The 22,900-nt window shown below is 38.3% G+C and overlaps 1 protein-coding gene across 2 annotated transcripts in view; it reads left to right on the top strand.

Moving 5' to 3' along the window:
* ATL1 (atlastin GTPase 1) overlaps positions 1 to 22,900 on the top strand; it is an 88,974-nt gene that overhangs the window by 21,292 nt on the left and 44,782 nt on the right. For both annotated transcript variants that reach the window (XM_013993393.3, XM_013993394.3), the window contains exon 2: positions 16,547 to 16,794. In XM_013993393.3, coding sequence (XP_013848847.1) covers positions 16,547 to 16,794 — 248 coding nt within the window. The remainder of the gene's footprint in view (positions 1 to 16,546; positions 16,795 to 22,900) is intronic.

Here is a 22,900-nt window from a genome sequence, read left to right on the forward strand (position 1 = left end):
CTGAGCCACGATGGGAACTCCCCTGTAATTTATACTTAGGAAATTTGTAAAAAAAAAAAAAAAACACGGAAAAGTTTAAAAATACCTGGTGAAATAGAATCATAGATTATTATCATAAGTTTAACGTTACTTATCCATTTAACCAAAGTAACAAAGGATTTTAAAAGCAAATACATAGTATCATGTCATCTGCATACAGTGACAATTTTACTTCTTCTTTTCCAATTTGGATGCCTTTTATTTCTTTTGTTTCTCTGATTGCTGTGGCTAGGACTTCCAGTACTGTGTTGAATAACAATGGTGAGAGTGGGCATCTTTGTCTTGTTCCAGTTTTTAGTGGGAAGGCTTTCAGCTTGTCTCCATTGAGTATTAGATTTGCTGTGGGTTTGTCATAAATGGCTTTTATTATGTTAAGGTATGTTCCCTCTATACGCAGTTTGGTAAGAGTTCTTATAATGAATGGGTGTTGGACTCTGTCAAATACTTTTTCTTCATCTATTGAGATGATCATGTGGTATTTGACTTTTGTTAATGTGGTGTATGATGTTGATTGATTTGCATATATTGAACCATCCTTGTGAACCTGGGATGAATCCCACCTGGTCGTGGTGTATAATCTTTTTTATATGTTGTAGGATTCAGTTGGCTAAAATTTTGTTGAGAATTTTTGCATCTCTATTCATCAAAGATATTGGCCTTTAGTTTTCTTTTTTGGTGGTATCTTTGTCTGGTTTTGGAATTAGGGTGATGGTGGTGTCATAGAATGTCTTTGGGGGTGTTCCTTCTTCAACTTTTTGAAAAAGTTTAAGGAAGATGGATATCAGTTCCTCTCTATGTTTGGTAGGATTCGCCTGTGAAGCCATCTGGTCCTGGACTTTTATTTGTAGGGAGTGTTTCTATGACATATTCAATTTCATTTCTACTGATTGGTCTGTTCAGTTGATCTGTTTCTTCTTGATTCAGTTTTGGCAGGCCGTCAGTCTCTAGAAAGTTGTCCATTTCTCTTCTAGGTTGTCAAATTTGTTGGCATTCAACTGCTCGTAATATTCTGTCACGGTTTTCAGTATTTCTGTAGTATCCATTGTGACTTCTCCTTTTTCATTTCGTATTTTGTTTATTTGGGTTTCTCTCTCCTCTTCTTGGTGAGTCTAGCCAGAGGTTTGTCAATTTTGTTTACCTTTTCAAAGAACCAGCTCTTGGTCTTATTGATTTTTTTTTCTATTGTTTTTTGAATCTCTCTTTTATTGATTTCCTCTCTGATCTTTATGATTTCCTCCTTCTGCTGACTTTAGGTTTTGTTTGTTCTTCTTTTTCTAATTCATTTAGGTGGTGGGTTAAATTGTGGATTTGACCCCAATTCTTGAACTGATCAACAAATTCAACAAAATAGCAGGATATAAGAATAACATTCAGAAATCAGTCACATTTATGTATACTGACAATGAAATATTAGAAAAGGAATACAAAAATACAATACCTTTAAAATTGCACCCCCAAAAATCAAATATCTGGGAATAAACTCGACCAAGGAGGTAAAAGACTTATATGCTGAGAACTATAAAACACTAATCAAGGAAATCAAAGAATATACAAAGAAATGGAAAGATGTCCCATGTCCTGAGTTGGAAAAATTAATATTGTAAAAATGGCCATACTGCCCAAAACATTCTACAGATGCAATGCAATCCCTATCAAATTACCCATGACATTTTTCACAGAACTAGAACAAACCAAAAATTTATATGGAACCACAAAAGACCCAGAATTGCCAAAGCAATTCTGAGGAACAAAAAGCAGAAGGCATAACTCTTCCAGACTTCAAGCAATATTACAAAGCCACAGTCATCAAGACAGGGTGCTACTGGTACCCAAACAGACAGACAGACCAATGGAACAGAATAGAGAACAGAAATAAACTCCGACACCTATGGTTAATTAATCTTTGACAAAGGGGGCAAGAACATAAAATGGGAAAAAGACTGTCTTTTCAGCAAGCATTGCTGGGAAACCTGGACAGCTGTATGCAAAGCAATGAAACTGGAACACACCCTCACACCATGCACAAAAATAAACTCAAAATGGCTGAAAGGCTTAAATATAAGACAAGACACCATCAAACTCCTAGAAGAGAACACAGGCAAAACATTCTCTGACATCAACCTTACAAGTGTTTGCTCAGGTCAGTCTCCCAAAGCAATAGAAATAAGAGCAAAAATAAACCCATGGGACCTAATCAAACAGACAAGCTTTTGCACAGCAAAGGAAACCAAAAAGAAAACAAAACAGCTTACAGAGTGGGAGAAAATAGGTTCAAATGATGCAACTGACAAGGGCTTCATCTCTAAAATATGCAAACAATTTAAACAACTCAACAGCAAAAAAGCCAACAACCCGACGGGAAAATGGGCAAAAGACCTGAGCAGACATTTCTCCAAGGAAGATATGCAGATGGGCAACAAGCACATGAAAAAATGCTCAATATCCCTGATGATTAGAGAAATGCAAATCAAAACCAGCATGAGATACCACCTCACGCCAGTCAGAATGGCCATCATCAATACGTCCACACACAGCAAATGCTGGAGAGGGTGTGGGAGAAAAGGGAACCCTCCTGCACTGTTGGTGGGCATGTAAGCTGGTACAACCACAATGGAGAACAGTATGGAGCTACCTTACAGATCTATACATAGAACTACCATATGACCCAGCAATCCCACTCTTGGGCATATATCCAGACAAAACTTTCCTTGAAAAAGACACATGCACCCGCATGTTCATTGCAGCATTATTCACAATAGCCAAGACATGGAAACAACCCAAATGTCCATTGACAGATGATTGGATTAGCAAGAGGTGGTATATATACACAATGGAATACTACTCAGCCATAAGAAAGCACAAAATAATGCCATTTTGCAGCAACCTGGATGGAACTAGAGACTCTCATACTGAGTGAAGTAAGTCAGAAAGAGAAAGACAAAACACCATATGTTATCGCTTATATCTGGAATCTGATATATGGCGCAAATGAACCTTTCCACAGAAAAGAAAATTGTGGACTTGGAGAATAGACTTGTGGTTGCCAAGAGGGAGGGAGAGGGAGTGGAATGGATGGGAAGCGTGGGATTAATAGATGCAGACTATTGCCTTTGGAATGGATTAGCAATGAGATCCTGCTGTGTAGCACTGGGAACTATGTTTAGTCACTTATGCTGGAGCATGAAAACGTGAGAAAAAAAGTATACATGTATCTGTAACTGGGTCATCATGCTATACAGTAGAAAATCGACAGAACACTGTAAACCAGCTATAATAGAAAAAAATAAAAATCATTATATTAAAAAAAAACCCACAAAAAAGCAAATACAAATATAAGGCAAAGAAATTCACATAATATGTTATCAAAAACAGCATTTTAATAAAACCTTCTTTTGTCAGAGACAGAATCCAAATTCAAGTTTTGCACTAGCTTACTTTTAAAATTAGTTTACTCAGTAATTTTAATTTTTAACTTAGTCCTGACCATGAATAAAATTCTTTTTTTCAGTGTCCACTTCCTGCACACCTTGTATCACTTTCTGTATCCATACTAGTCTGTCCCTTATTTTTTTTATCCAGAGCAACAAGCTACAAGAGAGACTATCTTTCTTTTTCCTTAATAAAATGCAATTCCATTCTTTATTCCTTCTTTACTGAAAACACACACATTCTACTTTTCTAAAGCAACCATGGACTGCCTTTTATAATTTTAAAAACATGTGTTTTTCTTATAGAGACCATTTCAGGGTGGCACTGGGTATACTGATTAGTAGTCTTAAAGGGCTTTAGTTTCTCTGTTTAGTAACTGAAGTCTAGGGATCTCATTTGACTTCTGTTAAACCTAGGTACAATAAGGTATTATACTTAATGTTGATAACTTTATTTTTTTTAATTTTTAAAAATTTTTCTTTTCTCTTTTTTTTTTTTTTTTTTTGCTCTTAGAGCCTCACCTGAGGCATATGCAGATTCCAAGGCTAGGGGTCTAATCAGAGCTGTAGCCACCAGCCTATGCCACAGGCACAGCAACACAGGATCCAAGCCACGTCTGCAACCTACACCACAGCTCACGGCAACACCAGATCCTTAACCCACTGAGCGACGCTAGGGATTGAACCCTTGATCTCATGGTTCCTAGTTGGATTTGTTTCCTTGGGGCCACAATTGGAACTCCAATGTTAATAACTTTAAAAATACCTCTAGGAGTTCCCGTCGTGGCGCAGTGGTTAACGAATCCGACTAGGAACCATGAGGTTGCGGGTTCGATCCCTGCCCTTGCTCAGTGGGTCAAGGATCCGGCATTGCTGTGAGCTGTGGTGTAGGTCGCAGACGCGGCTCGAATCCCACGTTGCTGTGGTTGTAGCATAGGCCGGTGTCTACAGCTCCGATTCAACCCCTAGCCTGGGAACCTCCATATGTCGTGAGTGCGGCCATAGAAAAAGACAAAAAAAAAAAAAAAATATATATATATATATATATATATATATATATGTCTATATTAATTAGGTCAACAAACTTTACCTTTGATACAAGATATTAATTTAGTACTGAATATTTCCCAGTTCACGTGAACCTAAAATTAATTCTGGCCAATTAGTCCCCTTTCATATTTTGAGAATTTATGTATTTGCTTAATTTCCTTTAAGTTAATTAAGTAGGGCTCATTTACATTTAATTTTCGGTAATACCATCCCAAAGTTAAGACAGATAATGCACATACAAACTCATAGACAGACACAGAGATCTCATAGCTTCCTTTTTTAACTTAGTCATGAATCAGATATTACAAATAGAACCCACTAGTTTATAAATAAATTTGTGAAAGACTTCTTTCTCCATTTATTTTTTCACTGTCTAGATTTAGGGTAGTATCCTCACTAATAGCCTCTATAAGCCTGAACATAAAAAGGGCTGGATTTTCTTAGGGTTTTTGTATTATTTCTCTGATTTTATCATAATTAACTATTTTCAATGAGGACATCTTTATCCCTTCTATTAGGCAAGAGATCAAGTGGCCTCTTTTGTGTCTATCTGGGGAGTCCACCTGATAGTTCCAATTAGGGTCCAGACAAGGGACAGCTAGAGTTCCAACAAGATTGTTAGTGGGGTCTTGAGTATGTAGGGTGTCTGCATGGGCTTGGGCTGCCAGCCAAATTTGTTCCCTTTCTTTGGGGGAGAGAGTAGAGTTAAGGATAACATAGATATCTTGCCAGGTTAAATTATAAAAGTGGATAAGATATTGGAATTCTTTTGTGTAAGTGGCTGGGTCCATGGTAGAAGAACCTAAGTGCTTTTCTGTTTGGGATAAATCTCCCAGGGAAAAAGGTATGTGAACTCTGACTCTTCCTTCTACTCCTGCAACCTCTCTTAGTGCTTTTCTGTTTGGGATAAATCTCCCAGGGAAAAAGGTATGTGAACTCTGACTCTTCCTTCTACTCCTGCAACCTCTCTTAGGGGGAGGATTGGAGCTTGAGACCTGGTTAAAAATGGAAATAAAAGGGGTTGTTATTTGGAAAAGAGTCACCACTTTTGGAGTGAGAATTGGCACTCTGGGAGCATGGAAGGGGAGGATAAATAGAAGGAGAATTAGTAGAGGGGGAAGAAGAAGGTGTAGGGGCTATAGGGGTGGGAGGATAAGGAGGAAGGGGGCTGTGGGAGCAGGGAGTGCAGGGGTTCCTGATGAGAGTTGACGGGGGAGCTGAGGCATCCATAGGATCAAAGTCTGAGGTGGAAGATAGATAAGGGGGGAATGTTTCTGTCTTAGTTTGTGGGAGGGTGAGATGAGAGGAGGGGTCATTTGTTTAGTAAAAGAATCTGGTATATGTTACAGCCAGAACAAAGAGAGCTTTGGGATCTTAGATAAAGGCATGAAGATATAGAACTTCTGACATTTCCCATTATGTTGGAGAAAATTTTTAAGATTGCATTGAATTTGGAAATAAAATGTACCATTTTAAAAATAGAGATGCTTGGGCTTAATATCTGGGTAGAGTCTCAGGTGGAAAGGTTTTGAGAGGTGTATCGCGTGGGGGGTAAGAAGAGGAGGAGCCCATGTGTTACTTTGGGAGTGAAGGTTTTGAAGTAAGGGGTTAAAAGCCCACTTAGGCGCTCGGAGAGACGTTCCCCTGAGAGGGCCTAGGATCTGAATGAGAAAAACCATCTAGACATTCAGAGGGGCGTCCATCTGTGAAGTCAAGGATCTGAACCTGAATGAGGCTCTCCTCTGATCAGGAACCATCTTTCCAGAGGAGGGGGAGCATGTGAATGGCCCCTGGGGCCAGATGAGAACTGGCTGACTGGGCACCTAGATTTTTTGGTGAGGAGATCAAATGGTCCCTGGGGTCAGATGAACAAAATCAGATCAGTTGTGTGAATGAGAGAGAGAGAGAAGTGGGGGAACCGGAAGACTCTGTTCACCTTCCACTCGTGAGTTGGAGACCAGTGTGGGATGCAGCATGGCAGGAATTGTCAGAGAGCACTTGCAGTTTCAGAACTCTGTCAGCTGAAAGTGAAGAAAAATGAGTTATGGAAGACTGGTTTAGGGTGAGGGGGGCTATTTGTCCATCTCTGACCATCTCCCTTGCAGGAAATTCCAGAATAGGTGCTTTTTAGCTACTGGCAGGTTGGTATAAACCCCCAACTAGGTCTTTTGGCCCATTTGGGCCAAAAGCACTGCCTCAGACCTTATGAAGTTACCAAGGGATATTAACTCCACACTCGCTTCGTGTCTGGGACACGTCGCATTCACACAGGCACTCTTAGGGTGGGGAGGGAGAAGAGGTTAGAGGGGGCAGGTAGGGGAGTCTTCCACCCTTTTGGGCTGAAACTATTTGCCCCTAGGACTTAGAGGGACCTTCAGAACACCCCAGAGAGTAGCCCTTGCCAGTCTTTTCAAATGTCCCTTCAAGCCTGGGAGTGTTTGTGGAGGCAGAGGGATTGAAAAGGAGGGCCAGGTAACCCTCCCACGTTTTAGCACCAAAAATGTTATGCGGCTGGGAAGAAGGAGGCAGAGGCTGGAGCTATGAGACTGCAGGCAGGATTTATTGACTGACAGAGTGGTCGGGAGCTCTGAGCAAGCCAGACTCGGGCTCTCCCACCACAGGAGAGTGCTTGTTTTTTTACAGATAGGGGTCATTTTGTTGAGCCATGTAGTCTGTGGCCTTGAGGCAGTCTTTGTCTTTGGGAACTCATTAGTTACATGGGCCTGTTGGATAAGAAGGAGTGTGCAATTCTGGATTCTTCTGGGTTATGTTGATTTTTTTTGTCCTTTTAGGCCTTATTTCATTTTCCACCTAAAAAAAACCTACCTAAGGAGACAAAAGATCTGTACTCTGAAAACTATAAGATGCTGTTAAAAGAAATTGAAGATGACACAAATGAATAGGAAGATATACCATGGTTTTGGATTGGAAGAATCAATATTGTCAAAATGACTATATTACCCAAGGAAATCTTACAGATTCAACACAATCCCTATCAAATCATCAATGGCATTTTTCACAAAACTGAAAAAAATTTCTAAATTTATATGGGAACACAAAAGAGCCTGAATAACCAAAGCAATCCTGAAAAAGAAAAATGCCCTGAGGGGAGTTCCCATTGTGGCTCAGAGGTAACGAATCCAACACTGGTTCAATCCCTGGCCTCTCTCAGTGGGTTAAGGATCTGGTGTTTCTATGAGCTGTGGTGTAGGTCACACATGCAGCTCAGATCTGGCGTTGCTGTGGCTGTGGGGTTGGCTGGTGGCTACAGCTCTGATTCCACCCCTAGCCTGGGTACTTCCACATGCCACAGATGTGGCCCTAAAAAGCTAAAAAAAAAAAAGAAAAAAAATGCCCTGGGAAGTTATATATACTACAGACAATGGCCAAAAAAAAAAAAAAAAAAAATTGTGTTTTCATACCTACTTTTCTGAATCTATTGAAGTTATCTGATTTTCTTTTGTTTAATGTAGCCAATTATTATTGCTTTCTTTGAATGTTAAATTAACTTTGAATTCCTATAGTAAATACCATGTAGTTGTGATGTATTTTTTATTATCTCTGAATTTGAATTGCTGTATTTTCTTTAGAACTTTTTGATTTTATCTTCATGAGAGACCACTAGCTTATAATTTTCCTTTTGTTAATGTTCTTGTTAGCTTTTATATGATAGTTATTCTGATAACACAAAACAAGATGAGAATGGTCTCTCACTTTCTGTTTTCTTTGAAGAGTTTGTGTAAAATGCCTATTTTTTTTCTCTCTAAATACTTGGAAGAGTTCACTGTGGAAACCAACTGAGCATGGAGTTTTATTTTGTTTTGTTCTTGCATGAAGTTTTAATGTATGTATTTAACTTATTTTCCAGGTATAAGATTATTAACATTTTCTATTTATTCTTCAGTGATTGGTTTTTTTTTTGTTTTTTGGTTTTTTTTTTCTTTTTCAGCCTCCCCTGTGGCATATGGAAGTTCCTGGGCCAGGGATTGAATCTGAACCAGAGCTGTGACCTATGCCACAGCAATGCCAGTTCCTTAACCCACTGTGCTGGGCTAGGTATCAAATTGACGCCTCCACAGAGATAAGCTGGATCTTTAGCCCAGTGTGCCATAGCAGGAACTCCTATTGCTCTGATTTTTTAAAAAAATGATATTTTTCCTTTAATTTGTCCACTTCATTAAAGTTATCAAATTTATTGTCATGAAATTACTCATAATATCCTCATATTATCTTTTCTATATCAATAGGATCTCTTTTTCATAGCTGGTATTGTAATTCATGTTCTTTTCTGTGTTATTTTCTTTGAGTAGTCTTAGATTATTAATCTTGTTGATCTGTATTCTGACATTATCTTTATTATTTCCTACTTTTTTCTTTTCATTTAGTTTGCAATTCTTTATTTCACTTCTTGAGGTGGATATTAGATTATGATTTTTTTTTTTTTTGTCTTTTGTCTTTTGCTGCTGTTGTTGTTGTTGCTATTTCTTGAGCCGCTCCCGCGGCATATGGAGGTTCCCAGGCTAGAATCGGAGCTGTAGCCACCGGCCTATGCCAGAGCCACAGCAACGCGGGATCCGAGCCACGTCTGCAACCTACACCACAGCTCACGGCAACGCCAGATCGTTAACCCGCTGAGCAAGGGCAGGGACCGAACCCGCAACCTCATGGTTCCTAGTCGGATTCGTTAACCACTGCGCCACGACGGGAAGTCCTAGATTATGATTTTTGAAAGCGCTTTTCTACTAAATGCGTTTCATGTGTAAATTTCCTCTAAACAGTTCTCCTGCATGTCATATTTCCACTTTTTCTGTATAAATATTACACTCTAACATATTAATTTTAGTTTTTATGTGGAAAAGATCAAAACAGCCACAACCAATAGTAATTAGAAGATAAAAGAGAGCCTTGCCGACTATATATAGTACCTTTTCTTTTCATATAGCTATTTTGATTGAGAGTATAGTATTGCTACATCAATTTATAGATAGATTTATGAATGGATCAGGACATTCATTAGATCATTTAGTTTACAACATTTTCTAATTTGTTATTATTTTTGTCTTTTACTTATAGGTTATTTAGAAATTTGCTGCTATATTTCCAAACATTTAGGAATTTTCTAAATATCCTTTTTTATTGATTTCTAGTTTGATTTCTCTATTGTCAGAGGAAATATTTTGTATTATTTTAATACTTTGAAGTTTTCTGAGATCTGGTTTATGAACCAACACATGATGTATTTGGTAAATGTCCCATATGAATTTATCTCACAAAGATAATACCAGACCCAGATAGTTTTATAGGCAAGATCTATCAATTAAAAAAAAAAACTATTTAGGAGTTCCCGTCGTGGCGCAGTGGTTAAGGAATCTGACTAGGAACCATGAGGTTGCGTGCGGGTCTGATCCATGCCCTTGCTCAGTGGGTTAACGATCCGGCGTTGCCGTGAGCTGTGGTGTAGGTCGCAGACGTGGCTCAGATCTGGCGTTGCTGTGACTCTGGTGTAGGCTGGCAGCTACAGCTCCGATTACACCCCTAGTCTGGGAACCTCCGTATGCTGCAGGAGTGGCCCAAGAAATGGCAAAAAGACAAAATAAATAAATAAAAGGTATTTAATCATTTACTATAAAATCTTTCTGAAGATAGAAAGGAAGAATTTGCTAATTAATTTTATAAAGCTAATGCAACTTTGATAATAAAACCAGCCAAAGACAAAAATGAGAGAGGAAAGTCATAGACCCAACTCATGTATGAACATAGATATGCAGTTCCTAAATAAATTTTAACAAACTGAATCCAGTAGTGTATAATTAAGATACTACACTCTGAAAATAGTAGGTTGGTATAAAAGTAAAAAGATACATTACTCGCTACATTACCAGATTAGAGATGAAAAACCATATGATTATCTCAGTAGATGTAGAAAAGATATTTGAGAAAATTCATTTTCCACTTATGATCTTTAAAAGTTAATAGTAAACTGGAAATGGAAGAGAACCTGCTTAACCTGATAAGATAAAGTATATCTATCAAATCAAACCAAATATAAGAAGTAGGATGTCCAGTATTGAGAACACTCACAGTAAAATCAGAAAGCTGTGCCCAACTCAAATCAGAAGTTATGCCCAGTATTACCTCTTTTATTCAACATTGTATTGAATGTCCAATAACATAAAAGCAGAAAAGAAATACGTAAGGATCAAAAAGATGGAAATAAAACTCATTATTTGTAAAAATGATTCTTGTTTCTGCATTAAAGAAACCCCAGTGTCTCTACAAAATTTATATAAAATAATGGTTTAACAGATATTTCAATATGAGACTGATAAAGTCAATTATATTTCTTTACCTAAGCAACAACTATAAAACATAATACAAAAAACAACAGTATGATTAGCAACAGAAACCAATGTACTTAGCAATAAATGTAACAAATCTCTCTCTACCATTCCAAATTATAAAAACTTTATTGAAGGGGATAAAAGACCAAATACAGATGGAGAGATGGCTCATGTTTATTGACTGGAAGACAATACCATAACAATATTGATTCCTTCCAAAAATTATCTATAAATGTATTGTAGCTTCAAAAAATTCAACTAACATATTGATTCATACACACACACACACACACACACACACACGAGGGTCAAAATAGCCAAGACCAATAACTAGATGAATAAGAGGCTTGTGTGTTTGTGTGTGACTCATATATGACAAAGATGATATGACGAAACTAGAGGAAAAACGGGACTTTGATAAAAGAAGTCCGAAAATTTTGTTACTCATATGGAAAAAATCAAATTGGAATTCTGTTTCACATCTTATAAAAATAGCAGTTCTTGGATTAAGAACTTAAGTATCAAAAGCAAAGTTTAAAAACTAGAAGAATGTATATGAATGTCTTTTATGCTTATAAAAGCAATAATTTCTTAAAAATTATGTACAAAGTTCTAACAATAAAATTAATTATTAGTAATATATATTACCTCAAAATTAAGAATTGCTGCTCATCTGTAATAGTTTAAGGAAAATGAAAAGGCAAGCTCTAGAGGATTTTTACCATACACATAACAAACAACTAGCATTTAAAATATATAAAGAACCACTATAAATCAGTAAGAAAAAGACAAACAATATAATAGGAAAAAATGATCTGCTTACTTCATTAACATTTAGGTAAATGTACATCAAGACCACAGTGAGATACCTCTCACTTATTTTATGCCTGTCCAATTGAGAAAAAATAAAAAGTCAGATAGAACCAAGCATTGAAAAGAACATGGATCAGTTACATAATAAACTGCCAGGAATGGGTGGGGAGTGAAAATTTACTACATTCTGAGCATGTTGTGAAGTTGAATATTTGAAAAAAATATAACCCAGAAATTCCATTCAGAGTACCTCTTGTATATGTATAATTTGCTACAAGCCATCTTAAGAGAATTATTCCAGTCTGAAAAAGTTGTGATCTAGTTTTCAGCTCTGAAGATGTTTTTCTATCCAAAATTTATCTAGCCAGGGTTCCTGATTCACATCAGTTGTGTCCTCAGATTATAGCTACACCATAGGTAAGAAAGTTCATCAAAGAAAGTGTGTTATTTGATATCCTCTAAAAGGGCCTTTTGCTGAGGCTGAAATTAGGTAGGCAAGTAGTACTGGAATCAAATATGAATAGATAATAATAAATAATAACAGTATTAATATGGTCACCATGATTTAGCACATACTATTTGTCAGGCTCTTGGTCTTTAATGAATATTACTTCATTTAATCATCACAAAGCCTCTGATGTAGATACCATTCTTTTTTTTTTTTTTTTTTTTGTCTTTTTGCCATTTCTAGGGCCACTCCCGCGGCATATGGAGATTCCCAGGCTAGGGGTTGAATCGGAGCCATAGCCACCGGCCTACACCAGGATCTGAGCCGCGTCTGCAGCCTACACCACAGCTCACAGCAACACTAGATCCCCAACCCACTGAGCACGGGCAGGGATCAAACCTGCACGGGATCTGAGCCGCGTCTGCAGCCTACACCACAGCTCACGGCAACACTGGATCCCCAACCCACTGAGCAAGGGCAGGGATTGAACCTGCACGCAACCTCACAGTTCCTAGTCAGATTCCCTAACCACTGTGCCACGATGGGAACTCCTAGATACCATTCTTTATCTTATTTCTCATGTTAAGGATAGTGAGCCACTGGGAGTTTAAATAATTTCCACAACTTCATGTATGTGTAAGTTGTGAAGGTGAAATTTAAATGAAGACTCTCTGACTCCAGCATTTGTGATATGGCAATATAGAAGCTATTATCTATTGGATATAAAATCTATTTTTCTTAATTTTCAGAACAACACTTATTTGTGGCTGATGCAATGGTTTTGTTGTCTCCAGATGCATTTATTGTTCAGAAAGTACAGGTGTATATCTGTCTCCACTAATGAAAACCTAAAATTATACACTAGATTTGCAATAATTCAGTAACACTATCTTATAGATGAAAAGCAATATATATAATTATCAGTGTGATATATATATGTACACATTCAACAGTATGATCTGAAGACTCATTTAAAATTATGCTGAGAGATAATTGCCTTGTTTTTCTCTAGTTAATAAGACTTTGTATCAAATAGACATACTGAAGAATGTTTAAATTTATTTTCAAAAATTAGATGAAAGATTATGAGCCCAGTTTGATTCAAACTTCATATTATTAAGTGTTGATTTAAGGTTACATCATATATCCTAACTGAGAATATAATTGGTGTATGCTTTAACTGTTTGCTTTTCTGACTAAAGCAAATGAGCCCATTTATGTGCTGTCCAAGAGTTATTTGATATCTGTTAAAGAGGCAGATTATTATAGTAGAAAGATCTGAGATAAAAGTTTAGTTACTTGGGATCTAATCCCAAATTGACAGTTACTATGTGAACTCTAGTGGGTGTGATCTTGGGAAAGTTACTTAATCTAATTCTTAATTACTTCATGTGTCAAAAAGACAGATAATAATAAGTACCTTGCTGAAATATTAAAGAAATAATAAATGAAAGCACCAATGATAGATTGCCTGATACAGAAATTCCATGTATTTTTTGGGGGCGGTGGCAAGGTCAGTTACATATTTAGCTTTAGTTTCCTCAATCTATAATAATACTAATAGCATTAACTATATACTAGACAGTTTTCTAAGTGTGTTATATGCTGTCTTTATATTAATTCACAACAACTTTATAAGGTAGACACAAAGATATTAAACAACTTGTCTCAGGTTACTAACCTAAAAAATGGGGAAGTCTTACAGGGAACTATATTCAATATTCTATGATAAACAATAATGGAAAATAATACTTAAGAATGTAGGGGAGTTCCCGTCGTGGTGCAGTGGTTAACGAATCCGACTAGGAACCATGAGGTTGCGGGTTCGGTCCCTGCCCTTGCTCAGTGGGTTAACGATCCGGCGTTGCCGTGAGCTGTGGTGTAGGTTGCAGACACAGCTCGGATCCCTCGTTGCTGTGGCTCTGGCGTAGGCCGGTGGCTCCAGCTCCGATTCAACCCCTAGCCTGGGAACCTCCACATGCCGCGGGAGCGGCCCAAGAAATAGCAACAACAACAACAACAAAAAGACAAAAGACAAAAAAAAAAAAAAAGAATGTAGGGACTTCCCACTGTGTCACAGTGGTTTAAGGATCCATTGTTGTCTCTGCAGCTATGGTGTAGGTTGCAGCTCGGATTTGATCCCTGGCCTGGGAAATTCCATAAGCTGTGTGTGTGGCCAAAAAGAAAAGAGTGTCTATATATATATATGTATGTATATACACACACCTGAGTCACTTTGCTATACAGTGGAAGTTAACACAGCACTGTAAATCAACTATACAAAAGTTAAATTAAAAAAAAAGAAAGAAATGGAGAAGTCTTGATTGGAATCTCAGCAGTCTGGTTCCAGAACCTGTGGGGTTTTTTGTGTTTGTTTGTTTTTTTTTTTGTCTCTCTCTCTCTTTTTTTTTTAGGGCCACACCTGCAGCATATGGAAGTTCCCAGGCTAGGGGTCGGATTGGAGCTGTAGCTATTGTCCTATGCCACAGCCATGACAATGCCAGATCCAAGCTGCATATGTGACCTACTCACCACAGCTCCTGGCAACACTGGATCTTTAACCCACTGAGTGAGACCAGGGATCAAGCCCATATCCTCATGAACACTATGTCAGGTTCTTAACCCTTTGAGACCGAACCCCTACTCCAGAACCTGTGTTTTTAACCACTGCCCTATTCTGCCTCTCTAAAGGGAAGAGTTGTAGGCTATACCTGTTATGCTGCATAATAAACAATCACAAAACCTCAGGGGACATAGAGCAGTGGTATTCATTGATCACATGTTGAAACGGTTGTTAGGCAACTCTTTTTATCTTGGCTGGGCTCCCTCACAGGGCTGGAGTTTGACTTGCTGTGGGCTTTGACTGGAACTGTGGTTTGCTTCTGCTCCAAGTATCTCTCATCCTACAGTAGACTAGTCTGAGAATAGTTTCATGATGAATGGCAGAGGCCGAAGAGCAAAATGGGAACACACATGTGCTTTTTCAAGCTTCTGCTGTGTCACCTCTGCTCAAAGCAAATCACATGGCTGGCCCAGGAGTCAAAGTAGGAGGATATCACAAAATTACATTCAAAAGGCTGTGAGTATAAAAATGTGTCACTTGACACATTGAAGTTGTTTTGTAAAATATTACAAATGCCAAGGTCTAGGGTCCTAAAATTTTTATATGTTAGGGATGATTGCTAAAAGTGGATTTCTATCAGAAACAGCATTTCTGATAATTAAATAGAAAACTCTGAAAGCATGCACATGTGTACACACACATACATGTACACACATAAACTTATAGAAAATAGGCAGAAACTTCTTCCTTGAATGCATAATTCATTTTATAATCCCAGGTAGTGATGATGATGATGAGAGCTAATCTTTATGAGCTTGCTGTGTACCAAGCACTGTTCTCAATGCTTTACATATACCAACTCCCTTAATCTTTCCGACAGCCCCCCTATTAAATAGGTTCTAATAATAGTTTGTTTTACAGATGAAGAAACAGAGATTTATTAATTTCCCAGAATCCCACACAGCTTTTTTATAGGAACTTCACACAGAGTAACTTTAAAAGCGTCTTATTTTTTAATTGAATTATATCCAGGTCTCTTTGCCAGGGATTTGAAGGTCTTCTTAAATTTGCCCCTACCCAATTTAATTATCTATAACTTCCATTGTTACAAGGCATAATTTTAGACAGGAGTCTAGAGTTTTATAGATGGGTTGCATACATGGGAAGGAGCTCACCTAGGTGCTTTAGAGATTTATTTCACTTTCAAGAATATGTGGGACTCCCCACTGTGGCTCAGCGGCTTAAGAACTCAACATAGTGTCCATGAGAATGCAGATTCAATCCCTGGTCTCACTCAGTGGGTTAAGGATCTGGTGTTGCCATGGCTGTGGCGTAGGCTAGCAGCTGCAGCTCTGATTCAACCCCTAGCCTGGGAACTTCCATATGCTGCAGGTGCGGCCATAAAAAGAAAAAAAAAAAAAAACCAATATGTGATTCTGAGTCCCTCTGTGCATTTCCTCCTACACATGTTCAGTTTTAGAAAGTGTTGCAAGGATCCTTAATGTGAATAACTAAACTTATTTCTAAAGGATGAAGTGTAAACCAAAGACATTTTATTCTTCTGTTCCGAAAGTAGAGTCCTTCGCTTTGTTTTTTTTTTTCTCTCATTCAGCGGACAGAGATCTCTACACTGACTTAGAGCTTTCTTAAAAATAAAATTCTTTTTGATTTGGCCACATGATCAGAAAGCTCAGATGTAAGTCCTTCTGAGATACGGTGTAGATGACACCAGTCTATGACATTAAAATGAGCATTTCTAATCCTGCTGCACTCCTGTTTCAGATGCTTGAGATTTGAGAGGTCCATGTACATTTCCTGGTATTTTGAAATAATTTGCTGGATAAATTCTTGTTTTATTGAACAGGTGGGTTTTCAGAAAAGGGATATGAATGGAGCTCAGAAGAGGAAGAGTCAGTGAAAAAGGCAGGACCAGTCCAAGTCCTCATTGTCAAAGATGACCATTCCTTTGAATTAGATGAAACTGCACTAAATCGGATCCTTCTTTCGGAGGCTGTCAGGGACAAGGAGGTCGTTGCAGTATCTGTGGCTGGAGCATTTAGAAAAGGAAAATCATTCCTGATGGATTTCATGTTGAGATACATGTACAACCAGGTAGGGAAGTGGTGCTTTAAAAGTTTTCTGGTTTCTGTGCTTTTGTCATTTTGTGTTTTTGTTTAATAGTATCCAGTATTTCCATTCCCATTGTTATGTTTCCTAAAGATGAATTAATTTAAAAATGCTATGGTGTAACCATTCCAACTTTGGCACTTTGAGCATCAAGCAGTATAGGCCACTTTGTCTGAAGCCCTTAGAATGTAGGGTTTTTTAAAAGCTCTTTTGTAAATAGAGGAAAACAGTGACACGGTTATAAACTTTACATGATACATAATGTTTAAAATGTCAGATAACTTTTCTATTATAATCATTTCTGCCCAGCATTTATTATGACATTTTTTTTGGTCTTTTTTGCCTTTTTCTAGAGCCACTCCTGCGGCATGTGCAGGTTCCCAGGCTAGGGGTGTAAACAGAGCTGTAGCCACTGGCCTATGCCAGAGCCACAGGAACGTGGGATCCGAGCCACGTCTCTGATCTACACCACAGCTCATGGCAATGCCAGATCCTTAAACCACTGAGCAAGGCCAGGGATCGAACCTGCAACCTCATGGTTCCTAGTTGGATTCGTTAACCACTGTGCCACAACAGGAACTCCATGACATTTTTCATGCATGCAGCAAAGTTAAAAGAATTTTTATGGTAAACACCTGGAAATCCACTGCCTACATTCTACCATTAATATTAATATTCTTGCTTTATCACGTATGTCTCCAGCTATTCTTCCCTGGTTTTATCCATTGCTCTGTCTTACTTTTTTATTCATTTCAAAGTAAATTTCTGATTTCAGTATGCTTCCCTATAAATATTTCAATATATCTCACTATTATATATTTCAGTATTTTCTTAGTTTTCGTTTTTTGTTGTAAAATTTACATATAGTTACATGCACAAAACTTAAGTGTTAATTTGCTTATTGTTTTTGGAAAATATAAATCTCTGGGTAGCCCCAAATCCTTTCAAGTAGATTTTGCTGTCACTGCACAAAGTTTTTATCTTTTCCCACTCAGTTCTTACCCTTACCCCACCACCAGTGTCATAATATTTGAGACAATAGTGTGGCATAGAAAAGAGACTTTAAGGGACCTAGGATAAACCTAAACCAGAAGGATAAATAGGAGGTTAGAGTTGGGGAAAATGGGATGGGAAGCGCGTATGAGCCGACCCGGCTAATTTGAACATGCCGCATGGGCAGGAGGTTGGCGCGGGTGGAATGTGTGGGGCGAAGGGGGGTCTCTCTGCAGTGATCCGCGTTGTGTCTGCTGCGGCAGGACCCAGCAGCGAGTGGCAACACCAGTGACAGGGAACAACGAAGGGGTCTATGCTCAGACGGTATGATGGTGTCAAGTCCAGGAACCCACTGCAGTGATGCAGTACGTAAACAGCAATCTGATGGCTTTTGAGGCCAAATGATGTCAAAGCACCATCCTGAAAGGATGCTGGACCAATTGAATGAACTGAGAGAGGGAGGACCGATTTTGCAACCTCACCCCTTTTGCTGTCAGAAACACCATCTCTAGGCCCAGAAGCCTCTTTTGACTGCTTGAGAAACTTTAAAAAAGATACCCTACTCCAGAAGACAAAGAGGAGGCCACATCAAGAGGTAGGAGGGGCGATTATGCCATATAAACAACCCCATACCTCCCGGGTGGGAAGCCCCACAGACTGGAAACTAACTGGTTCACAGAGACTCACCTACAGGAGTGAGAGTTCTAAGCCCCACATCAAACTCCCACGTGTGGGGAACTGGCACTGGAAGAAAGAGCCTCTGGAGCATCTGGCATCGAAGGCCAGTGGGGCTTGTGTGCAGGAGCTCCATGGGACTGGGGGAAATGGAGACCCCATTCTTAAAAGGTGCACATAGACTTTCAAGTGCACTGGGTCCCAGGGCAAAGCAAAGTCTCCATAGGAATCTGGGTCAAACCTGACTGCAGTTCTTGGAGGACCTCCTGGGAAAACAGGAGTGAATGTGGCTTGTTGTGAGGGAAGGCCATTGGAAGCAGAGCTCTCTGGAATATTCAACAGCGTGCCTTTCTCTGGAGGTGGCCATTTTGGGAAGATCTGGCCCCACCCATCAACTCTGAGTAGCCCCAGGGCAAGCAACAATCCAAGCAGGATCACAGCCCTGCCCCTCAGTAAATAGGCTATCTAAAGACACCTCAGGCACACAGCTGCCTCTAACATCACCCAGAGACAAAGCCCCACCCACCAGAGGGATTAGAATCAGTACCACCTAGGGGTGGGCAGGCATCAGCCCCTCCCATCAGGAAGACTACAGCAAGCCCCCATACCAACTTCAGCCACAAGGGGGCAGATGCCAGAAGTAAGAGAGGCTACAACTCTATTCTCTGTAAAAAGGTCACCACACCAAAAACGTATAAAAATGAAAAGACAGAGAACTATAACTCAGATGATGGAGAAAGAAAAAAACCCCAGAAAATCAGCTAAGTGATGAGATTCTCAGCATCTAGGAAAAAGACTTTAGACTGTTGATGCTGAAGATGATGCAAGACATTGGAAATAAACTGGAGGCAAAGATGGATAACTTACAGGAAAAACTGAGCAAAGAGATACAAGATATAAAACTTCAACAAGAAGAGATGCAAAATACAATAACTGAAATAAAAAAATTCACTAGAAGCAGCTAACAGCAGAATACAGGAGGCAGAAGAACAAATAAGCTAGGTGGAGGACATGTTAGAAAAAATTATAAAAGTGGAACAGAAAAGAGAAAAAAGATTGAAAACAAATAGAGTCTCAGAGAACTCTGGGACAACGTGAAACACACCAACATCCATATTACAGGGGTGCCAGAAGGAAAAGAGACAAAGAAGGGGACAAAAAAAATACAGGAAGTGCAATGAGTACCATATAAAATAAACCCAAGGAGGAATACCCCAAGATACATATTAATCAAACTGACCAAAATTAAAGACAAAGAGAAAATCTTGAAAGCAGCTAGGGAAAAGAAATAAATAACATACAAGGGAACCCCGATAAGGTTATTGGCAGATTTCTCAGCAGAAACTCTGCAGGCCAGAAGGGAGTGGCATGATATACTTAACACGATGAAAGGAAAAAACCTCCAACCAAGATTACTTTACCCAGCAAGGCTCTCATTCAGATTTGAAGGAGAAATCAAAACCTTCACAGATAAACAAAAGCTGAGAGAATTCAGCGACACTAAACCAGCTTTACAACAAATACTAAAGGAACTTCTCTAGGCAGAAAAGAAAAGGCAGCAACCAGAAACAAAAATACCACAAATGACAAGGCTCACCAGTAAAGGTATATATACAGTAAAGATATGGAATCATCCAGGCACAATCATGCCAACAAAATGAGAAATCATGAGAAGAGGTGGGTACAAATGCAGGACACTGGAGATACACTTGCAATTAAGAGAACAACAAGTTAAAACAATCTCGTGTGTATATATATATATATATACACACACACACACATAGACATATCAAAAGTTCAGAGTTAACTGCAAACCAAAAATCTACAATTGATACACAAACTAATAAGAAAAATCAACTCAAATACACCACTAAAGATAGTCATCAAACCACAAGAGGAGAGAACAAGAGAAGGGAAGAAAAAAAAGCAACAAAAACAAATCCAAAGCAATTAATAAAATGGCAATAAGAACACGTCTATCAAAAATTAACTTAAATATTAATGCACTAAACCCCCCAACCAAAAGACAGAGACTGGCTGAATGGATACAAAAACAAGATCCATAGATATGCTGTCTTCAAGAGACCCACTTCAATTCTAGGGACACATACAAATTGAAAGGGAGCGGATGGAAGAAAATAGTCCATGCAAACAGGAATCAAAAGAAAGGGGGAGTATCAGTACCCGTATCAGACAAAATAAAACTTTAAAATGAAGAATATTTTAAGAGACAAGGAAGGACACTCCATAATGCTCCAAGGATCAATCCAAGAAGAAGGTATAACAATTTTAAATATCTATGCACCCAACATAGGATCACCTCAATATATAAGGCAACTGCTAACAACCTTAAAAGGACAAATCAACAATAACACAATCATAGTGGGGGACATTAACACCCCACTTACAGCAATGGACAGATCATCCAGACAGAAAATCTAATAAGGAAGCACAGGCCCTGAATGAAGCATTAAACCAGATGGACTTAATAGATATTTATAGGACATTCCCTCCAAAAACAACAGAATACACCTTCTTCTCAAGTGCACATGGAACATTCTCTAAGACTGATCACATCCGGGGCTATAAATCCAACCTCAGTAAAACTTTAAGAAAATTGAAATCATATCAAACATCTTTTCTGAGCACAATACTATACGACTGCAAATCAGCAAGGAAAAAATTGCAAAAAAAACACAGACGTGTGGAGACTAAACAACATACTACTAAACAACCAGTGGGTCACTGAAGAAACCAATGAGGAAATTAAAAAACACCTAGAAGCAAATGACAACAAAGATATGACATCCCAAAACCTATGGGATGCAGCAAACGCCATTCTAAGAGGAAAGTTTATAGCAATACAAGCCCACCTCAGGAAACAAGAAAAAGCTCAAATAAACAAGCTAACTTCACACCTAAAGCAGCTCAAGAGAGAACAGACAAGACCTAATGTTAGAAGAAGGAAAGAAATCATAATATCAGAGCAGAAATCAATGAAATAGAAACGAAGAAAACATAGAAGAGATCAATGAAACGCAAAGGTGGTTCTTTGAAAAGATCAACAAAATTGATAAACCCTTAGCCAGACTTATCAAGAAAAAAGGAGAGAGGACTCAAATCAATAATATTAGAACTGAAAAAGGAGAAGTAACATCAGAGAAATACAGAGGATCATAAGAGACTACTGTATGCAACTATACACCAATAAAACGGAAAACCTAGAAGAAATGGACAAATTCTTAGAAAAGTACAATCTTCCAAGACTAAACCAAAATGAAATAGAAAAGATGAATGGACCAATCACAAGAACTGAAATTGAAACTGTGGTGAAAAGAACTTCCAACAAACAAAAGTCCAGGACCAGATGGCTTCACAGGCAAATTCTATCAAACATTTAGAGAAGAGCTAACACCTATCCTTCTGAAACTATTCCAAAACATTGCAGAGGAAGGGATACTCCCAAACTCATTCTATGAGGCCACCATCACCCTCTATACCAAAACCAAACAAAGATACCACAAAACAAACAAACAAACAAACAAACTACAGGCCAACTTCACTGATGAACATAGACGCAAAAATCCTCAACAAAATACTAGCAAAGCGCATCGAACAATACATTAAAAGGATTGTACATCATGATCAAGTGGGATTTATCCCAGGGATGCACAGGTTCTTCAAAATCCACAAATCAATCAGTGTGTTGCATCACATTAACAAACTGAAGAATGAAAACCATATGATCCACTCAATAGACGCGGAAAAAGCCTTTAGCAAAATCCAACACCCATTTCTGATTAAAAAAAAAAAAAAACCTTCAGAACGTGGGCATAGCGGGAGCCTACCTCAACATAATAAAGGCCACATACTGCAAACCCACAGCTAACATCATTCTCAATGGTGAAAAGCTGAAAGAATTCCCACTGAGACCAGGAACAAGACAAGGATGTCCCCTCTAGCCACTACTCTTCAACATAGTTTTGGATGTTCTGGCCACAGCAATCAGAGAAGTAAAAGAAATAAAAGGAATCCAAATTGGAAAGGAAGAAGTAAAACTATCACTATTTGCAGATAACATGATACTGTATCTAGAGAATCCTAAAGACTCTACCAGAAAACTATTAGAGCTCATCCATGAATTTGGCAAAGTTGCAGGATACAAAACTAATACATAGAAATTGATGGCATTTCTATACACTAACAATGAAAGATCAGAAAGAGAAATTAGGGAAGCAATCCCATTTACCATCCAAAAGAATAAAATACCTAGGAGTAAACCTACCTAAAGAGACAAAAGACCTGTACTCTGAAAACTATAAGACACTGATGAAAGAAATCAAACATGATACAAATAGATGGAAAGACACACCATGCTTATGGATTGAAACAGTTAAGATTATCAAAATGACTAACTACCTAA

This window comes from Sus scrofa, chromosome 1 (genome assembly GCF_054392235.1).
Source record: "Sus scrofa isolate SSC_HxYL_T2T_F1_AM1 chromosome 1, Sscrofa_HxYL_maternal_Yorkshire_Landrace_v2.0, whole genome shotgun sequence".
NCBI lineage: Eukaryota > Metazoa > Chordata > Mammalia > Artiodactyla > Suidae > Sus > Sus scrofa.